At 56.0% G+C, this 21,371-nt stretch overlaps 1 protein-coding gene across 3 annotated transcripts; it reads right to left on the bottom strand.

Annotated features, from left to right (window-relative positions):
• Positions 1-190: 190 nt before the first annotated feature.
• Positions 191-21,341, bottom strand: ITGB3 (integrin subunit beta 3). Of its 3 annotated transcripts, none has more exons than XM_030508586.1 (15): positions 21,037-21,189; positions 16,495-16,580; positions 12,274-12,466; positions 10,434-10,686; positions 10,058-10,220; positions 9,306-9,467; positions 9,051-9,146; positions 8,780-8,869; positions 8,259-8,393; positions 7,434-7,863; positions 4,545-4,767; positions 3,735-3,835; positions 3,489-3,608; positions 2,250-2,416; positions 191-1,518 (listed from the first exon to the last, which is right to left on the bottom strand). In XM_030508586.1, the coding sequence occupies exons 1-15, from the start codon at positions 21,092-21,094 to the stop codon at positions 1,453-1,455; spliced, it is 2,343 nt and encodes a 780-aa protein (XP_030364446.1). In that variant the 5' UTR covers positions 21,095-21,189; the 3' UTR covers positions 191-1,452. The 3 variants fall into 3 exon arrangements, with proteins under 3 accessions (XP_030364446.1, XP_030364444.1, XP_030364445.1); XM_030508584.1 differs by lacking the exon at positions 21,037-21,189 and adding an exon at positions 16,813-17,190; XM_030508585.1 differs by lacking the exon at positions 16,495-16,580 and having other exon boundaries at positions 21,037-21,341.
• Positions 21,342-21,371: the final 30 nt, after the last annotated feature.

Here is a 21,371-nt window from a genome sequence, read left to right as displayed (position 1 = left end):
CCCCTTCCAAAAGCCACTGATAGTTCTCATACACTCAACAGGCAGGCGGTGATGCTGCGCTCCTCCACCACACACACTGGCTGGGAACACTTAGTGCATCTTTGGATTCACGCATCCAATAATAAGTGAAACAAAAAGGAGCTTTACAGGAGCTCCCCAGGAATCAAAATTCACCCTCAGCCCAGGCCCCTGCTGTGTTTGACATCTTTTATTGTATTGATAGTTATTTCCATGGTGTGAATCGCTGCTGTTCTAGTGCTGCCCATCCAACCCCTGCCTCTGCTCCCACACTGCTGGGCCTGGGGACAGACCAGCCAGGGAGCAGCAGGGACACAGCCACCGCGCTGCTGGGGCCCTCGGGGCCAGCCCCACACCAGGCACAAGGTCGCTGATGCTTTTTGGTGCAATCGAGGGGACCAGACCTACCCATAGCACCACTTGTGCTCTGCCTGGGGCAGGGGCAGGGCAGCACTACTATTACAGCAAACTCTACTACCAGGACATTGCTTTGTTTTTCCCCACAGGACAAACCACGGGTGACACACAGCTCCAGGCAGCAGGACACGGCCTGAACGCTTCCTGCTCTCCTGGAACCCTGAGCTATGCAGAAAACCAAGCGTGGTGCAGTTACACAGCCCAAAAAGCAGAGACAAGGAAGAAAGGTGGCCAGGCTCAGGGGATAACGGGCATCACGACCTTCCTGAGGCTGCTGCCTGTGCATCCCTGTGCTTTGTGGCACGGAGGCAGTGGAGGGGGACATGGGGAGCTCAGCACCATCCCAGGGGCTGCAGCTGGGACCAGCAGAGCTGATGCTACGTAGAGTTGGCCAGTGGTAGAACCTGGAAGGAAGGCACCGTGATGCTGGGGCACTGCTTTATACCATCCTGAGCCGGATCAGTGCCAGAAACACATGGCTGCTGGGTTGCTCGAGCAGCGTCCTCAACCCACAAAGCCAGGTGATGGCTCCCGCCTGCAGGCAGTGAGTGGAGCTGCCCTGACCCCCTGGAGATGGCTCCTGTGCCCAGGGGGGTCCACATCGGTCCGGTACACAAAGGGATGCTTGGAGCAGGCAGAGCTTCACCAGCACGGGCCAAGGAGGAGATCGCAGCTCAGCACTTGGTTTGAGCATCTGCTCTTGAAATCCACTTGGCCCAATGAGCACCAAAGGGTTCACAAACCGGCCAGGCAGGGAAAGTCCCGTTTCTCCGTGTTCAGTGTATGGAGCGGCCGCCGGCTCCCGCGGGGCTACCCGCCGAGGTAAGGACAAGAGGTTTGCCGTGGAAAGCACGTCCCTGCAGTTACAGGGCTCGGGAGGCAGTCGAGGGGTTGTTAAATTACACACAGACGCACTCACACACACACAGAAACACGCTCAAGCTCTTCTGTAAACTGGACTCCAACAGATCACACAGATCCTCGGCTGATCCCACGGCAGCGCTGGATGCGGCATCCTTAGTTCCCACGGTACGTGATGTTGGTGAAGGTAGATGTAGCCTCTTTATATAAAGGGTTGTGGCCCTGGAAGAAGAAGAAGACGGAGGAGGAGGAGTAAAAAGAGCATCATAATTTCGTGCTTGGCACCAGCATTCATTCTACTTTACAGCTGGGGAAACTGAGGCAGCATTTCAGCATTGAGTGGTTGATCCATATCTCCATTCAAGGCTTCAGCCCATAAGGTTTCATGGGGGAGAGCAGAGAAAAGCTGCTGTGGAAGGGGAGAAAGGCATCAGGAGCTCAGGAGCAGAGAGGCCTCCTGAGAGAATCATCCCATCCCTCTCCATCCCTTCCCTCTGGGGAGGTGGAGGAAGTGGGGGACAAGCACTGGTGCCATCCCAGCCCTTGTGCTCTGGGTGCCTCAGCTCTTCCAGTATCCCGTGGCAGGACAGACCTCCTGCCTTGCTCACAGGATGGAAGCACTGGTGTGGGCAGTGAGTAAGAGGGTCACGCTGGTGACAATGCTTGGGATAAGCTGGAGGTGGGAAAATTACACAGGACATGTGCTATTGCCCATGCACAGCCCCTGGGACCACAATGGGCTCAGGAAAGGGGTGTCCAGGTTGGTCAGTGCCACCTTGAGTCCTTCTTGTGACACTGTGCCACTCTTCATAGACGAATGGGGCAAGCTGGTCCCTAAAGACCATGCCCTGGAACCACAGACAGCAACTGGGCTCTTATGCTGGGAGCACTGGGATCTGGATCCACTCAGCCCGGCGGCTCCTGACCAGCACTCGCAACCCACTGGTGCTCACCGTGTCCCACTTGGCCCTGGCTTTCTCCTCCTCAAAACGGGCGAACTCCCGGCGGTCGTGGATGGTGATGAGGAGCTTCCAGATGAGCAGAGCAGCGAGGCCGATGAGCAGGATGGCGCCTGTCACCGAGAGCAGGACCACCAGGACGTCCGGCCCCTTCGGGCAGTCTGGAGGAGGGAGAAGGGCAGGGATGGGGGGGCTCAGCTCTGGGGCTGCCTGGCTATAAGCACACGGGGCTGCTCTGGTCTCAGGAGGGCTTCATCCTCCGCTGTTAGACAGCAGGATTCTCCCTCCTTGAGACAGCAGGCTCTATATAGGAAGATCCCATCCATGGGATGCACATGCTGAGATCCTCAAGCTCCTGTCTGTAAAGTGGGTTCTGCACCGAAGCCTGGAGCAGTCCAGGTCAGGGGCATCACAGGTCCCACCCATGGTATGGGATGACACCAGAGACTGAGTCCTTGGGCTGGTGGAAGCTTATCCCCAAGCCCAGCTGATGCCCTGCACTGGCCCCACTCCCTGGTTTGCATCAACACCACCATGCTGCAAACCAGGGCAGCGAGATCCAGTGTGAGCCCCAACAGCCACCCTGCTCCCCACTACGTGCTGCCTGGGGCTGTGCACCCACCCCAGCCCTCTCCTGCCTCTCCCCTCTGGGTGATGGGGGCTGGAGAGGTTGCACTGCAGCCCTGCTGGGGGCAGGCAGGGGCAATGAGAGCTGGTAGCTGCTTTCATGGCCCTGCTTTTGAAGGATAAGCAACCCCCAGCTCAGACCTCGAGGTCTCTGGAGACCCCAAAGCTGCTCTGCATGGCAGGGGGGCTGCAGTATCCCAGCCCTTGCAGCCACAGTGTTGCTCATGCCTGGCTAATGGGAGCCAGCTCCTATCTGCTTCTTGAGAAGAATCACCCCATGGAGTCAGAACCAGGATGAGGGCAGTGGGAAGGTTGAGCCCCCATCTTTGGCCTCAGTGTGGGGTGTGAAATAACCAAGAAGTGGTGGGGAAATGTGAGACAGAGGCAGGAAATCACACCCTGTGGCATGGAGCAGGGAACAAAGCAGCTCTTTAACCTCTCTCATAGTCCCCATGCCCGTGAGCCTGGCTGGGGTGGGAGGTACAACAGGCACTCAAAATCATAGATTCAATAGGTTAGAAAAGACCTTTAAGGTTAATCCCAATCTCCCCACTTAGCACAGAACCCCAGCACAGCACCCTCTGCATCCCTCCAGCTGGCTCTTACCGGGCTCCTCGATAACATAGAGGATGGACTTGCCGCTGGAGTCCTCGTAGTACTGGAACCGCACCACACAGTCATTCTCATCCTTGTAGGTGCAGTTCACGGCGTCCTTGCCCCTGTCACCTGCCAGAGCGAGAGGTTCAGAGCCCCCCGGGGCTGGGGGGGTGCCCATGGGGAGGGAAAGTGGGTGGTGGATGCAGCCCCCCCCCATTTCCATGCTTCAGGACAGGGGTCTGGGTTCTCTCTTACTCAGTTCCTGCACGGTCTCAATCTCATCGCGGCACATGCGGCTGCAGGATTGCTGCTCCACCAGTGTCCCCCGCTCAAACTTCTTGCACTCCACGCACTCCCTGAGGGAGAGGAGAGGAGAGAGGCACCGTGAGCTCCCCCATGCTCACACCTTCCCATCTCAGGTGGCAGAAATAACTGCAATCCCAACCAGGCTGCAGCGTGAGAGCTCCCGCTGCCACTGCTGCTGGCTCCCTGACGGGATACCATGGAACCACAGGATGGTTTGTGTTATAAGGGACCTTAAAGCTCATCCGGTTCCAACCCCCTGCCACGGGCAGGGACATCTTCCACTAGAGCAGGTTGCTCCAAGCCCCTGTGTCCAACCTGGCCTTGAACACTGCCAGGGATGGGTTCTCTTCAGCCTGAAGACGAGAAGCTGCGTGGAGGCCTCAGAGCAGCTTCCAGTATCTGAAGGGGGCTACAGGGATGCTGGAGAGGGACTCTTCATCAGGGACTGCAGTGAAAGGACAAGGGGTGATGGGTTTACACTTAAAAAGGGAAGATTTAGGTTGGATATAAGGAAGAAGCTCTTCCCTGTGAGGGTGCTGAGGCGCTGGCACAGGGTGCCCAGAGAAGCTGTGGCTGCCCCATCCCTGGCAGTGTTCAAGGCCAGGTTGGACACAGCGGCTTGGAGCAACCTGCTCTGGTGGAAGGTATCTCTTCAGGTCCTTTCCAACCCAAACCATTCTATGAGTCTATGTGGCATCCATATGACCCATCCCAGCTCCCCAGTGGGGTAGGACCTGTCCCAGCTCTGCCCTTTCTCACTTTTTGATGGTGCAGGCGTCCGGGCACGTGGGGCACTTCTCGCAGGTGTCTCCGTAGGAGCCGGGCTGGGTGCAGTCGCACTTGCCGCAGATGCAGGAGCCGTGGCCGCTGCACACCAGCCCGGTGCTGGACATGCACGTGTCGGTGCGCGTGGTGCAGTTGCAGTAGTCACCGGTCCAGTCCGAGTCACACAGACAGTCCCCGCAGCTGCACTGCCCATGGCCTGGGGACAACCCAGAGGCCATCAGGACCCATGAGTGTCCCCATAGGTCCTGACAGCAATCACCCAGATGGGGTTGGTGGCATGGCAGGGCAGACCAGCTGCCCAGGACAACCCCTTCCTATTGTCCTTGGGGTGGGACACAGCTCACATCAAACCTCAAACTTTGCTGCAACCCCGATGCTCCTCTTATTCTACCCAACTAACCCAGGTTGCCGGCAGCAGCAGCTGGAGATGCTCAATCTTTGAGCTAGTCAAGCTTGGCTTTGGCTTTTAATCTCAGATTGAGTCAGGACATCTGGTTAAACCCCCCAAATCCCACTTTATTCCCAGCCCCGAACCACGCAGGAGAAGCTGACTGCTGAGAAAGGCCCAACAAGCTCTGCGCTCTCAGAGACTGGCTTAATCAGACAGACAGACATGCTCAAACCCTGCCAAAGCCTGGAGCTATTTGCATTGTGGTTTGATTACATCCCAAAGACACAGTAAGTGATGGAAATGCCATGGAGCTGGCACATGCCGACCCGTCCCAAGCCCCGAGCACACCGGGGCACATCGGGAATGCTGCTCCCAGCAGGAGGTTGGCTAAGAATGATCCCCGCCATGGCCTTGGAGACATCGGCATGAGAAATCAATGTGTAACCCCGTGAATGAGGAACTGGGGCTGAGTCACAGGAAAATAGTGGCACGCTGAGTGGCAAGGCATGGAAACAACGGGGAGGCTGGGGAGAAGTGGCTCAGTGGGGTGGGATGGATGCCAACAGGGTCAGACTGAGCAGGTTAATTAACAGCTCAGCCAGGCTGGGGCAGAGCATCACCAGCCCTTGTGCAAACAGGCAGCAAGTGGTTGTGCAAACAGGCAGCAGGAACAGGCGCCCGGGGGCACGAGGGCACTGTCTGCTCAGGGTGAGGGAAAACCCAGCATTTCCACCTCTGTTAGCAGCAGGCTGATGAGATAAAGGATCAAGCCCAGCAGCACAGAGGCTGAAGTTGGGATTAGGGATGGGTGAGGTCCCAAAAACTCGATGTGGGGACATCGGGGAGCCGAAGTGTCATCTGGACTGCAGGTTTCATCTCTACAGCTCTCTACAACTACCTGAAAGAAGGTTGTAGTGAGGTGGGGGTCGGTCTCTTTTCCCAAGTAACAAGTGATGGGACAAGGGGAGGTTTAGATGGAGCTGAGGAACAATTAATTCCCCAAAGGGTGCTCAGGCATTGGAACAGGCTGCCCAGGGCAGGGCTGGAGTCACCGTCCCTGCAAGTGTTCACACCCCGTGTAGCCAAGGCCCCAGTGCCATGGGTTAGTGGTGGCCTTGGCAGTGCTGGGGAATGGTTGGGCTTGATCTTAAAGGTCTTTTCCAACCTGGTTGATTCTATGATTCTATGACAGTTTCCTAGGGATTTTGGGCCTTGTAGCAGGAAAAGTGGTGGGTTTTTTGACACCATGCATACCAAGGAGGCTGGGCATAGGAAAGGGGGTGGCTGCCCCTCTTCTCATCCCTCCTTGAACCACTTTTGGGGTGTTCTGCTCCTGGAGAGGATGTGCCACAGTTTCATGCCTCAGTGTTGGGCACTGCCACCCCTCTTGCATCCACTGAGAGGATGGGGCAGAGCTTGGGGCTTCACTCAAAGCTCCAGTGCTTACTGAAGAAGTGGATGGGAGAAACTTTCTATAGGGAAGAGGCCCTGGCACATCAGGACACGTGAAACCAGTGTTGGGACGGGTGTTCTACAGAGAGGGATTCCTTCCCCAGTGCCTGGAATGGGAGGAGACCCCAAGGACCTGGTCCTCTCTCCCCGGTGAGGAGGGATGCAGCAGCAGCCAGGGCTGGAGCAGGGCAGTTTGGTAGCACATGGAAGAGATGAATATTCAGGAGAAGAGGTGCTGTAAGGCCAGCGAGGGAGAGGATTTGCTTCCCCAATGCTTTTGCCAACAGGGGGTCTTCAAGAACTGGGTTGAGGATAAAAATTGCCTCTCCCCACCCCCCTCCCTCCAGCCTGGGGTTTCCTTCTGCAGAACAATACCTCTGATGTGTTGGGTGCTGTGATTTGAGCAGGGTCCCTGCCCTGTGCATCCTTGGGTGCCCACCAGCCCCCTTGATGGTAGTCCTGAGTCTAAGCTAGGACTGAGGTCTGATTTTAACCCTCCAGCCCATCACCCTGCCACAGCTCTTGGGTGCAAGAGGTGACACCATCTGCCAAAAAGGGAGTAATTCCCCTGGCATCGCTTCAAACCCAGGGCTGGTCATAGAATGGTTTGGGTTGGAAGGGAACCTTAAAGCTCTTCCAGTCCCAACCCCCTGCCACGGGCAGGGACACCTTCCACTAGAGCAGGTTGCTCCAAGCCCCTGTGTCCAACCTGGCCTTGAACACTGCCAGGGATGGGGCAGCCACAGCTTCTCTGGGCACCCTGTGCCAGCGCCTCAGCACCCTCACAGGGAAGAACTTCTGCCTTATCTCCAACCTGAACTTCCCCTGTTTCAGTTTGAACCCATCACCCCTTGTCCTATTGCTATTCCCTTGTCCTATTGTGGTCCAGGGAGAGCCATTGCTGAGCAAGCCAGCGGTGGGGACAACACATGGGACAACTCCCGAAATAGCTGGTGTCACCTTTCTCCATGAGCTTGGGCACCATGAGCACCCTGATCCCCTCCATGCCCATCACTCACCTGAGCACATCTGCCCCTTGAAGCGCACGCAGGAGAAGTCGTCGCACTCGCAGTACTTGCCCGTCACCTTCCCGAAGTCGCTGCTGTGGCACACGCACTGCCCGCAGATGCACTCTCCGCGCTGGCTGCAGAGGGGCTGGCCCGCCCGGGGGCTGCAGTTGTCCTGCTGCGAGGGGTTGTACTCCTCCTCCGAGCACTCGCAGTGCGAGCCGAGGCGCCCGGCGTTGCAGCGGCACACGCCGCACTCCAGCGTGCCGTTGCCTCGGCTGCAGGATGTGCTGTTGGCCTCCGCTTGGCTCTCGCAGGAGCAGTCGCAGTCGAAGTTCACCACCACTGTCAGGCTGTCCTTGAAGCCCACGGGTTTGATGGTGAAGGATTTCTCCCGCTCCTGGGGGCATCCCCGTACCTTGGCCTCGATGCTGAAGCTCACCTGGGAGGGCAAGGGGGTGCATCCAACCATCAGTACCATCAGCACAGTGTGGTGGTACCCACCCCAAGCTTAAGGAGCCCAGAAATGGGACCCACCCCATTGCTTTGGGCTTTTCAGTGCTGTGCCAATGTAGTTTGGGGCAGGGCACCTGCCTGCCACAGTAACCAGGCTAAATCCCATTCACTGTGCCCAGCAGCCCAGCCTGAGCTAAAGGACCATAGAGTTTGCATCCAGCAGACTCAGAAAAGCATCTTCATCCTTGCTGGAGCCCTCTCTCCATTGCAAAGATCCCCGTGTCACCAGCGAGGTGGTGGGGCAAGGAGATGGGGGAGAGCATCAAGCAACACTGCTACATGGAGGGGGAGAAAAACCAAGTCCATGAACGGGACCCTCACCGTGTCCCCAATCTTGAGGCCCATGCAAGACTTGAGCCCAGGGATGACCTCGTCGTTGAGGCAGGTGGCATTGAAGGCCAGGGACAGCTCTTCAGGGAGATCACGCACCTCCAGTTCCACCTTGGAGCGGATTTTCTAGGGCAGGAGAGAGGAGGGATGAAGATGACAGCACAGGCTGGGCCAGGGATCGGTCCCAGGGAGGAGTCTCCCCCTGCACCACGATGCTCCCACACACACAGGAAAGGAGCCAAGAGCCTCGAGTCTTTCTCAGGACTTGGCTACATCATTCCCCACTGGGAAATGCCTTCGAGGATGGGAAGGGGCAGGCGGTGAACACAGTGACCTCCCTTTCCCAACATTCCCGCATGCACGGGTGGAGGCAGCTGCGCACAGCTGGCCCAGGAAGGATGCTCAGGGCTGGGGGAGCTGCCAAATCTGTGGGCTGTTTGCAGTGCGAAGCATTGGCTATTTTGGGAGGGAGGGAGAGAGAGCTGTGTGGGGCCATCACATTGCACACTCACCCCGTAGGAGTCCACTATGAGCTGCAGGACATTGCTGGAGTCTCTGGACAAGGTGCCCACAGTTGTGCCTGGGATCAGCTCGCTGTAGTTCTGGAGAAATATCATAAGCGTGGTTTGCTCGTGACTTGGCCAAACCCTGTCTGGGCACATGGGAGCTTCCCTAGGACAGGAGACCTCCAAACAACATCTGGCCACCCATGGCCAGCTGCAAACGGTGCTCCTTGAGACCCACCAGCCCCCTAAGAAGGTGGCTTTGCACAGCAGCCATTACCTGGTAGAGGCCAACAACTGTATCTGTCACAGCAAAGATCAAGTTGATGTTCTTCTGTGAGAGTTTCTCAGTCATCAGGCCCAGAGAGGGATAGTCCTGGGGAAGAGGAGAGGCTGTACCCTAGGAACATGTACCCCCAACCACCCTGGTCCCCATCATGCTCTCCAACCATGGCCGGGTCACCTCTCCCATCCCATGGGGGCCCTCAACAGGAGCTCTGGGCTCCACAACCCCACCATGTAGGTTGGGATTTACCAGTGTGGTGGAGGCAGAGTAGAAATTGTCCTCGTCAATGTGGCACTGGGCATCATTGGGCTGCACGATGCCAGCCAGCCTGCCATCCAGCGCGATGTGGGTCTTGGCATCCGTGGTGAAGACGAGGAGGTGGGAAGCATCATTCCTCCAGCCGATTTTCTCCTGCAGTGAAAGACAGCTCCCAGTTGTGCAGCAGCCCTATGTGCCAGCACCCTGCTGGTGCCTTTGCTGCTGCCCCAGGTCATGGCTGAGGGCTGCAACCCCCCCCATTCCCAGCAAAATCAAGGTGCAGGCACAGGAGATAATGTCCCTTTTGGGCTGGTTGCTGCAGGGCTGACATAGGATCATTATGCCCCATCCCTGGCAGTGTTTAAGGCCAGGGTGGACACAGGGGCTTGGAGCAACCTGCTCTAGTGGAAGGTGTCCCTGCCCGTGGCAGGGGGTTGGAACTGGATGAGCTTTAAGGTCTCTCCCAGCCCAAACCATTCCTTGATTCTGTGATCATCAGTTCCCAAGTACCTGATCTGCTCCTCTCTCCTCCCAGGACCACGTAAGGGTCCTGCTCTTCCCTTGCCTTGGCTGTTGGTCTAGAAACATTCTAGTTGAATATTCATCCTCTGCAGATCTGAGCCACGCAGCAGCTCCACAGGGCTTATGCTCCTGTCCTGGTGGACTTGGATGGTCTCTGCCAACCCACCAGGCCCAGCTCAATGACCATCTCCCAGCCCCAGCCAGGCCTTCTTGCCCCTTACATCACACACGGTGGCCTGGATGATGGCATCGAAGCCACCTTCGGGCGCGTCGCGGTTCCGTGAGACACTCTGCTTCCGCACCTCCTCGTTGAAGCGGGTCACCTCGTCCGTGAGCGACAGGACGTGTTTGTACCCAAACATGGGCAGGCAGGTTTCCCCGATCCTGCAGGAGATCAGGCAGGCCATGAAGATCAGAGGGTTCTCCCACCTCCCATCCCACATCCCATGGGCACATCCAGGATGCCTTGGAGGGCCCCAACCACCCCAAGAGCCCAGGGACTCTGATTCACCAGAGGCTGGCGAATCAATCACATGTTCTAGAGAAGGGCTCAGCCTCTGTCCTGCTGCGAGTTTTAGAAGTCACTTTCTTACTTACTCATAGCAAGGGTTGATGATGGCTTCTGGAGGAGAGATATACATGTAGGGGGAAATGGGCTTGTCCACAAAGGCTCCAAAGCCGATGCGTAGGTTGCTGGTGAGCTTGCGCATCTCACTGGCCAGCTTTGTGCCCAGGTTCTGGATGTTCCTCAGATCGTCCTTCATGGAGTTGGACAGATCCATCAGGTAGTAGATGTCCACGGGGTAGTCTTCCACTTGCCGCACTTGGACACGAAAGATCTGGGAATCATCTGTAATGTGACAGGGCCACGGAGTGAGAGATCCTCTCCTGGGAGGAGCAGAGGGGGATCATTGCAGGACTAAGGAGAAAATCAATCTACGGGGTCAGCAGGAACCCAAGGAGATGGTTTAAAGCTTCTGTGAGGAGAACATCACACTTAGACACAAAGGGGCAAAGCCCTTTGGGCAGGGTGCTCACACAGGAGGTATGGTGTGCACCTTGGAGAAGGGGTCCTGTTCTCCAAACCTCTCATTACCTGGACATGAGCAGAGCCTCCTGCTCAGAGCTGAACCCCCCCAGGCTGTCCTGCATGAACAGCGTGACCAGCACATACTGGCTGGAGTGAGTGAAAGACCCAGCGTGTAGGCAGCAGATACAGGGCACTGCATGGCTGCTTCGGACTTCCCTGAGCAACCAAGGACTTGGAGCATCTCCCGGGGCCTTCCCCATCCCTGTTCCCTCCCTCTTCTCTTGGCTCCTCCCAGCTCCTCCATGTAGTCACCACACAGTCAGGGAGCCCAACTTTGTGCTCAGAGAGCATCTGTTTCTCCTTGTTGAGCTAAAACCAGGACTCTGAGCTTGTGGGACATGGGCTGTGACCTGTCTTACTTAGACCCTTCAACATTTGGTCTTGATTCACGAGTCAAGGCCGATGACTCATGCCAAGCCTTGCTTGGGCAGAGATGATATCAAGCTGGGGTTTTCTTCTACTGCTTCCAATGAACAGGGACTTCAACACTGCACACTGTATCTGTTCCTCTCCAGAGCAGTACACCTACCTGCCTCCTGCCAAATATCTTTCAACCAAGGGCCACTTATAGCAGCTACGTGTCCCCGTTGCGTGGGGACGCTTCAAACATACAGGAACATACAGGGTCAGGACTCCTCTCTGTCAAGCGCAGGGATGTGCACAGGATGCCCTGTGCTATCAGCCACTAATATCTGGGCTTTAATGAGCACAAGGAACCAAAATTGTTCCTGCTGAGACTGGAAGAATCATCCATGAATGGATGCCAGGGAGTGGGCTGCATGTGGGACAGAGCACTGTGATGGCACCTCTTGCTCCATGTTCCCAAACCGGTTTTGTGGCTTTGGGAGAGCGATGCCTGTTAGTTCTGCCTCCTGCTTGGCATCGCTTGAAATTCCTCCATGCTGGCAAACAACCATCACAGTTAATTGTCTCCAGCCTGCCTGGCTGAAACAAGCCTGGGAAATCACAGGGACCTGTTGGCAGTCCAACCCTTCCAGCTGCTGTACAGCTTGTTAGACATGAGCTGACTTCCACCAAAGCATTCAGAGTGCAGCAGCAGTGGCCAAGGTCTAAACGGTTTGATAAACTAAGCCCATGTGTTGCTGAAGTTGCTGTATCCTGTCCTGCCCCTTGGGATACAACAGGGTTGAGCCAAGAGAACTGATCAGCTTGCAGACAGCCCAGCTACCCATCAGGGATGTTCCTGGAGGGTTTGATGCAGCTCCCAACTTGGCCTTGCCCCCCATGGACACAAGACAGCCTTGGTTAGTGAGGCAGCGATGGCTCACTCACTGCTTGAGCCCTTTTGAGTTATTCCCCTTCCCACAGCAGTTTGGGGGCTCTTACCTGGACGCAGGTTCAGCCGTATTCTCTGGGGGCTCATCTGGGTGGTGATGGAGCTCCCCGAGCCCTTGTCGCTGAGGGGTCTGTCCTCCAGGATGGTGACGCTGCTGGTGGGGAACTCGATGTAGTCGTGCCCGCAGCCGTTCTCCAGGAGGTTGGTGCGCAGGTCACAGCGAGGGGACCCTTGTGCCAAGACCTGCGGGAGAGGCGCATGGTCAGGAGCCAGGTTCCCCCAGGAACCCCCATGGTTATTCGAGGAGAAGGAGGAGGAGGAAGGCCTCCTTTTCCACTGGAGAGCTCCTTCTTTAGCACACCTAGTGCAAGACCAGGATAAGAGGCTTTTTGGGGCACAATGCCTCTGCCCAAGGGAGATGTCAGACAGAGGGGATCAGGGATCAGCAAGTCCTGCTAGGGTTCAGAGCAGGTTTTGGTCTGCTGTGCTCCGGTAGAGCTCAGCAACCCCTGCCAAGGGGCAAGGGATAACAGATCCCTGCGAAACCCACTCCCAACTCCTGGCAGCTGGAGCCTCAGGTTTGGTTTTGGCCAAGCTAAAAGGAAAGCCCCTTTATGTGGGATGGCCAGAAGAGGGTGAAGTGGGATGTGGACATGGCAGGCTGGGGATGAAGAACTTCCCTCACTGGGACTTCTATTATATCCTCAACTCTGGCAAAAGACAAGCTGCCTTTTCACCCATTCATTTTCTGTGCCCTTAGAAACCCCTCTGTGAGCAGGCACCAGGGCTGCTGTGGGGAGCCCATCGCATGGAGTGCTGCTGGGTTCCTGTGCGAGAACACTTCAGGCTTATCTCGAGCTCTCCAGCTTCCTGCCGGATGGAGCCAGCCAGGAGAAAGGAGAACCAAAAAAGGAGTGAAAGAGCAAAAGAGCTGCAGGAGAAGCCATCAAGTGCCCATCAGGGGCCGGAAGCACAAAGCGTGGAGTCACGGTGGGGCTCTGGCCATGTCCCTTTTTCCTAGAAAGCTCCCGGCTCCTTGCCCTTATCACGGCACATTCAGAAGGGCTCCGGTCGCTTTGGCTTCTCATGGAGACAGATATGGGAGGAATTTCTTTCCCAGCCCAATGCTGCCAAGAGCCTCCCTCCCCTCCAAAGAGTTTCTCCATCTCCCTCCCACAGCCCAAACTTTTCTACATCCAAAGCCCTACAGCAGATGACCAGCACAGCCTTTCTCTGTAGTAAAGGGAGGTGGCACAAGTCCTGCTGGGGCTGGTTCAGCTGGATCCCAACACTGCAGCCTCCCAGTGCTGGCAAGGTTCCCCATCCAGGACATCATCCGAAGCTGCCTGAACCCTGCAACGAATGTGTGTGTTTTATGCTGGCCGAGAGCCCTCTGGAAACAGTATGAAATGATAGCCAGAAAATACATCAGCAAATACATCAGCAGGCGTGTTCCTGCAGCCTCCTGCTCCCACCCTCACGGCCTGGACAGCACGCTCCCAGAGAAGAGGACAACTCATCTCTCTAATTTAGCTGCCTTGAACCCACCCAACCCCACAGGGCTCCCTGCTGCAGGAAGAGGTGCCTGGTTTACACCACATCACATCAATCACCACCTACATTCCTGTCCCAGGTGGAGAAATCACTGGAAAAGCATGCGGGCGAAGGGCAGGCTGGGCAGACAGGTTTGTGGCTGTATTGCTGGGCTCTTGGGTGATATCTGGAGATTCTGGGAAACTCCCAGGACCTCAAAGGCCACACAGCACCTTATGGGATTAACAGCATCATTCCAGCTTGGAGATTCCCATGGAGACACTATTTAATCCCTTCCCCTGGAGCCCTAAATATTACAATTGACCCAGGACTCACAGGAGCCTCCCCAGCAACAAAACTACTGCGAAAGACAAAGGAAAAAGCTACTGCACCATAAAGGGGCGTTTGGCCACAAGGTCCTTGCAGCCCCCCATCTATTCTTTACCCCAGTCTCTGCAGCCTTGGGCTCAGCCCCAGGTAGGAGAAACCAGAGGCATCCCTGGCTTGCTGGTGACAAACCCCGCAGTGCAGGGACTTTGCCCACTGATGCCCTGCAAACCCCACTTCCCCATCAGCACAGCCCTGGCAGCATCAGCTCCCTATCACAGAGATGCTGTGGGGGACGTGTTCCCACCCCTCCATCACCAATGATCCAGTGGTCCTTGGCTGAGATGCTCCCCAGCTCCAGCTCCTACTTTGGGCATCCCATCCCACTGCAGGGAAGGAAGTTTCAGCATCTGCTCAAGCTCCCTCCAGGATGGGAAACCTGATGATGGATTGCTGCCTGCATCCCTTGTGAGTGAGGGCAGGATTAGGCAGGGTGCTGGCAGAGCCAGCTCCATTCCCAAGCTCCCTCCCTGCTGGGCAGGGAGGCTGTGGGAATTCCTGCATCCCCAGGGCATCTCCATTTTCACATCCAAGGCAATCACATACAGCATCAGCTTCTCTGCAGGAGAGGACCCAAAGCAGAGATGCCACAGCAGATTAAGCTAAAACCTTCCAGCAGCTTCTCTAAAACAAACCCCTGGTCCACCTTTGCCTCCGCCTTTCCTCCAAGACAACCAGAGGGGATGAGACACTGGAAGATCTGTCCCAATAATCTCCAAAATGATTTTAAAGCCACATCTCGGTGTTACGGCTTGGTTGGCATTTCCCAAAGGAAGAGAGAGTGGACGGGCACATCTATCTGTTGTTAAAAGTGGTCAAACTTTCTGAAAACTAAATAAAACTCAATTCTCTCTGCATCAGTGATCTCAAGAAACCACAATGAAATCCTTCTGCTGTCCAAAGGCAGGATGGAGCAGGAGTAACTGATAAGGGCTGCTTGGGAAGGCAGTGTGGGTGGGAAAGGAGCAGAAGGAGCACAAATAAGGACACTTTCCCTTTAAAAACAAAGGGGGGATGTGGGGGGGGGGAACAGTATCAGAGACCTTCCCCACCCCAGGGAAATTAAACAAACCCGCACAAGAAACCCTCATGTGCTAAATTCAGCCAATGTGGTCCAGATGTTGGAGGCAGCGCTGCTGAGCAGAGCCCGGCTCTCCGGGGGCCGGCTGCTGGCGGCTCCCTCGCTGCTTGTCACGTCTGTCCATGAGCAGCAATGGAAAGATTTCCTTTTTTGGGAACCTTTGCTGATGTGGAGGAAAAACAACCCCCAACCATCACAGCTCCCACTGCAGCGTCACGGCACCGGCCCAGGAGCGGCGGCTGGAAGGAACAAGCCCAGCCCCAGGCAGAAGTTCCCCCGCTGGAGCAGGGAGTGAGGCTCCTTATCGCAGTCCGAGCCACTCCTTGCTGGAGATAAGATGGGGCACAAGCATCTTTATTCACATCAAGATCGGATGGGCACAGCAAGCAGAGGCATCCCCTCCACATACGCCCAAAACATCGGGCCATTCAGGCACAACCCAACAGCGTTTTCCAGCTTGGATCGGTTTTCCCCGGGTCCCGGTGGCACAATCTCAGCTGGAGGAAGCCGTGTTTCATGGATGGAGAAGGAGAAAGGAAGAAAAGCTTTGCCAAAGGAGGAGGTTTCATCACCTCTCCCCGTCCCAGCCTCTCTGCCCTGGGGCTGCTGCTCCATCCAGTTGGGAAACTCCCTCCTCTTACCTTCCGATGGACTAACCCCAGGGCAGCATTTTTGGAGGGGAACGTGGCAAATCATCCAGGCTCTCACCTACCTAAACAGGGTGATTTTAGAGCCACAGCTCAGCTCTCACATGCTCTTTAGCCCAATAACCAAAACCAGGCACCTTGTCTTCCATTCCCCCTTCTTTCCAACAGAAAAAAGGCTTTTAAACCCAAACCCTTGCTTCTAATCAGTAATTTTCCCTCTTCCCTCCAGGCTTCTTTCCTTTTCCAGCCCTTCCAGCAATTAAGCTCCTTTAGCCTGTGCTTTACAGTGGGTTTTCAAGAAGCAAAAAAGTACACTAAGTTTTAAATGTACTTTTTCTAACAGACAAAGTGAATTTCCAGTGGGAACATCAGCATTTCCCAGCCAGCTCCGTGTAGCTCCTGCCAATGCACCCAGATAAAGGGCAGGTTTTCAGGGCAAGGCAGGAGTGGGCAGCCCAAGCCTGGCAATGTGCATCCCAAGCTGTGGTCTGAGCCAGATGCCACCAATAAACATGTTTAGACACGGTGGGAACAGATGGAGACCAAACTTGTGGCTGTAACCCAGGACCAGCATCCAACCCACAGCCCAAAGGCTCAATCCTTCCTCCACATCCCTGTCTTACCTCGGCAGAGCACCAGGCACAGAGGGGGCTCACGGCCAGGCACTGCTTGCAGGAGTTCACCCCGCGGGTGGTGCAGATGTTACCCCCTGAAACAGGAAAACAGAGAGTGGTTACAACCTGCACCCACATGTGTGTTGAAGTGTCAGTGCTCAGCCAACAGCTTCATGACTCTACAGCCCCCATCCCACCAGACCTCTGCTCTAATCCTTTTCCCAGCCCCAAATCCCAGGGGGTGCCTCTCTGCTCCTTTTATAACCACCTCCCCAGCCTGGTACCCGCTGGGCTTCATCCTGGCCAGGACTGAGCATCGTTTCCCACCTGCTGGCTCCTTAAAGGATCCCCCCATCCATCCTTTCAGTGTCACACGTGTTGGAGTGAGGGACATCTCCCCTTGTGCCTCCCTGCAGATGTTTTGGGGCACAGGGAGGGATACAGGGGTGAATTCCCAGGGGCACAACGCGGTACCCGCAGCTCTGCCAGCGGCTGGGGAACTGCTGCCTCTTCCCACCGCCCCTGACACAGTGTGGTCGGTGCCTTCTTGTGCACACACTAAACTCTGCAGCCGGTCTTGGCCCAGGTTCATACACAGGGAAATGAGGGGAGGGAAAGGGCAGGAGTCCAGGAACATCCTGGTAGCAGGTTGTGGTTGTTCCAATGCCTCGGGCAAAGGTTGGGCTCTGCCAATGGAAGCAGTAGTGGGGACTTTGTGCACTGCTGGCACCAGTCATGCAGGTCAGAGGCCAGCAGGTCTGTGTGGGGGATTGAAGTGACCCCAAATGCCAGCAGGAGGCCCAGGGCAGCTCCAGTGTCTGTCACGGCAAAGGCAGGACCATGGAGCTCTGTGGTTCCTGCTGTCAACGGCTGATGTGGCTGCGGTAGCATCACCCTTCCTCCCGGGGCACAAGCATCTCAGCAGAGTCTTAGGGCTTGGTTAGGGGAATGCGGCAGCGTGGGGAGCCCAGGAGCATGGAGCAGTGAGTGCTGGGGTCTCCCCTTTGCCCCGTGTCCTCCTGTCCCTGCCCAGGGCTCTCCCGGTGTTTCTGAGCACAGGAAATGCAACACAAAGCAGAGAGGAAATGGTGAAACGATGTCGTCAGGTCTTTGGGCAGAACCACAGTGACGGCACCGTGTGCTCATGCCCGTTGGCACACAGCCTGGGAATGCATGTGTGCGTGTGTTCATACGTGTGTGCACACATGTTGCAGTTGTGTGTATCTGTATGAGGTGGTGTCACAGGCTGAGCTGGACACGCTGCGGCTGTCCCAAAGGCCAGTGGCTGCTTGGGGACATGCCCCATGGCCAGTGTGCCCCATGAGACCTCTGCCACCTCCCTGCTTGTCCCACACAGGGTGACTAAACTAAAGGCTAAACCCCAATTGCCCGGCTCAGCACCAGCTTTGGGGTGGCATCCACTCCCAGAACTCTCCATCCACAAAAATCCCAGCTGCAGCATGTGAGGATGAGCAGGATTTTACATTTAGTATTGCACAACAGAGCAACATGCTGATCTCTGGTGTGCCAAGGACACGTAGGGATGTATCAGCAGCGATATCACCTCCTTGGGTGGACAGAATGTCGAGCTGGGGCTTGGTGGGGGGAAGGCAAAGGGCTCTCAGCATCGCCAGCTCCTGCTCCGTGTGGAATCCCTCCTGCCTTGCCAAGCACTGGTGGCTGCAGCCCAGCTCTGGGACATGTGCCTTGGATTTGCGCTATGCCCTGGCATTGCCCTGCAGCCCTCGGGGACAGGCTCAGAGGATTAACCCCAAAGCCGCGTGCCCCAACAGTGGGGACACCACCGAAACTGCAGGTCCCTGAGGAGTCCTGATGCTTTGGAACCTGGACCAGCACCATGGCCCCTCACCAGGGATAGGAGCTGAGGTGCCAGGTGGAGACACCCTGTGCCAGGAGCTTCCTTGCTTTCTATTACATCTCTCCCTGCAGCAGCCGTGGCTGAGGCAGGGTTGTAGCACCCAGTACCATCAGCAATGCTCCTGACCCACACTCTACTTAACGCCAGTGTGGGGTTTGTTCCCTCAGGGGTGGGTTTGAGCTTGGCCTAGGATGAGATGCACTGGTCCAAATCCTGTCTCAAGCAGGTTTCCCCTGTGACTTGAGCTGAGTCCCTCAGCTGCTGCGTGCCTCAGTTTCCCCTGTGCAATGTTAACCCTGGTCTCAGTGAGACCAGGCTGCACTGAAACATGATGTGGAGGATTTCCAAGCTTGTGTCTGCCTCCACTTCTCCTCATGCCCTGAAACCTGAGCTCTGGGGATAATGAGCCCCAGGACTGTCCCTTAGGGCTGAAGAGCTCATCTGCTCCCCAGCATTTGGTACGAATTACCTCCCGCCTGTGTGCAGGCTCTGGATCCAGCGGTTTCCTTTCCACCCCACAGCACAGGGGTCCTTGATCTGGTGTCCCCCCTCCATGCTAAGGATCTAACCCCAGTTTTCTGGAACAAGGGCCACAAGCTGGGCTGTCCCCTGGGGCAGAGCAGCGGCCCCATGGCTGGGGAGCTGCACATGGGCTTCGATGGGGCTGCAGCACAGAGGGTCCCTGCGGGAGGGATGCTCCCATGCCCGAGGCTGCAGCCACATTGTGTCACCGTGTCATTGCTGCAGCGGTGGCTTTGACCAGGGGGTCCCTGCAGGTCACTTCCTGCCCCCTTGGGCTGTGGGGTTGTCTGCCCCAGACACATGCAGACCTCTGGTCCCCATGGTCTCCATTGCCCCACAGCTGAGACATGTGCCCAGGGATGGAGGACCCTTCCCCGACCTGGGAACCTGGCCTCTGGGAAGGGGCTGAAATCCCCCAGTGCCAGTGGTGTTAACACAGTACGGTTCTCACCATCCAGATGTGGCTGTTCCTGCTGTGAGCAGGCAGCCTCAGTCTCTCACTGTGGGGAAGTGGCTCTATTTTGGCATTTCCAGCTCTGCCTGTGTGAGATAAGTGGGGAATGGGGACCTGGGGTGATGTAGGAGCAACAGCACAGGTGAAGGAGAGAGGAGGAGGAGGATGCTGCAGCTTGAGCCCCCTCCAGGTTTGGGCCTGGAGCTTCCCAAGCAGTGCTTCCCAGGCTGTGAGCAGGTTACAAGACCCCAACACAGCTTTTTTGGGGGGGGATTTGTTTTTCCAGCCATAAAAACTCATAACCCCAAGTACTACGAAAGCAGTTGGTGTCTTATAACGATCTGATCCTAAAGACTCAGGCTTTGAAAACAGAAAGAAATCCTAGCACATAAAATATAGGGAAATGGGAGATGAACTGGGCAGCATGGGAACCACTGGGCAGTGATGTGAAACGATGCATTTGAAATACCCCCCAGACATCTGTGGCTCAGCATCACCCTTCCCTGGCTGGAGAAGCTTACTCAGCCCCCAAGCTGCACTCCAAGTAACCTCCTCGATGTACCGCATGAGCCAGCCACATGCTTTGTTTTTCCTCCCTCTGCCAATTTGAGCAAGAATGTGCACACAGCAAACTTGATAATGATATTTTAAAGAACTCGATAAAGATACAAACCATCCTGACATCCTCTCTGGCCCTTCTGCTTGACTCACCGATAAGGATTCAGACTTTTTTGGCTGCTCTGCCCACGCCATCCTGGGGCTGTGGCTTTTCTGTGAACCTCTCCCTGTCTGCAAGCACCATCCCAGGGAAGGAATGGTCCAAACTGAGCTCAGCTTATTACAGGCACCGATACACAGGACCAGAGATATCACCTGCCCAGCCCCAAACTGCAGCTCTAGAATCTCAATAGGTTGTTATCCTATGTACTGTACTGATGACAGCTCGCTCCAGCAGCAGATCGGAGCCTCGGGCTGTTCCTGGGAATTCACTAAAGTCTGGAATTCTTTAGACAGAACAATGTTGCCCCAAACCCCCTTGAGTCTGGCCTCGAAAACAATGAGACTCATTTATAAATCAGGAGCTGAAAACACCATTTTACAGTTGCAGGATTTACTTTGTGCCCCGGAAACACACCTGGGGAGGAGATAAAGCACTTTTCTAGGCTCTTCTCCATGCTCCAGACACTGGAAATGTTGTTAAAACTACAAACTACCTTTGTCTGAAATCACCTGATCTTAAAAATCAGTTGTTAAAAGCAACAGAATAGCACAAGAAAAAAGAACACAAGACATAAAGGCACCCCATGCCCTCAAAGCAACACGGACACAGCTCCTAACCTGCCCTGCAAACTCTCCCAGTGTATTGTCTGTTTAGGAAGGACGGAGCCCAAGTCACACCCTGGTCCTTCCATTACAAACCCTTACCCGGAGCCAAACACAGCGTAGGTACAGAACAAACTTGCCGCACCCAGCGTGGAAATAACTCACCAAACCATGTCTTGATCTTACAATACCTTTGGGAAACCCGGCTGGCCCCGGGTTTCCCAAAACCCAACCGGCTTGAGCAGCTTCAGGCTGCCCGCTCCCCCCTCGGAGCGATTTCCCAACGAGAAAGTCCTAGGATTCGGAGGAATAACAGGCAACACAATCACTGAATGACCTGGCTTGAAGCAAGCGGCAGCACTACCAAACCTACCCCAGGCGCCAGCAGCGCAGAGCGCGATGATCCCGAGAGCCACGCTGAGCTTTCCCATCTCGTCCTCCAAGCCCCGAGCGTGGGGGGCTGCTTGGACCGGCCCCACCGTGAGCGATGGGGAGCAGCTCGGGAGGCTTTGAGCAGCCCAGGAGATGAATCATGGGTCTGGGTGTGTGACACACGGCGAGCGGGGCCGGCCGGAGGAAGCGGCGCTGGCTCGTCACTCACTTCGGAGCCGGTCTGTGCCCCCGCCCGCTCTGCCGGCAGCTCCTCATGCTCTGCTTTGCTTTGCTTTGCTTCGCTCTCTCAGCTCTTCAAGGACCTAATAAACCCTG

The sequence above is a fragment of the Strigops habroptila genome, chromosome 19 (genome assembly GCF_004027225.2).
Source record: "Strigops habroptila isolate Jane chromosome 19, bStrHab1.2.pri, whole genome shotgun sequence".
In the NCBI taxonomy this organism is placed as follows: Eukaryota; Metazoa; Chordata; class Aves; order Psittaciformes; family Psittacidae; genus Strigops; species Strigops habroptila.
The sequence above is the reverse complement of the archived record's forward strand: the minus strand, read 5'-3'. Positions and strand labels throughout refer to the sequence as shown.

What these genes read in the sequence shown, in the direction of transcription:
- ITGB3 (XM_030508584.1), bottom strand. Translation starts at nt 17,122, where the DNA reads ATGTTCCTGGACTCCTGCCCTTTCCCTCCCCTCATTTCCCTGTGTATG. An exon ending in ACGGCTGAACCTGCGTCCAG is followed by an intron (nt 10,687 to 12,273) that starts GTAAGAGCCCCC and finishes GTCACATTACAG; the next exon opens with ATGATTCCCAGATCTTTCGT. An exon ending in ATCATCAACCCTTGCTATGA is followed by an intron (nt 10,221 to 10,433) that starts GTAAGTAAGAAA and finishes GATCTCCTGCAG; the next exon opens with GATCGGGGAAACCTGCCTGC.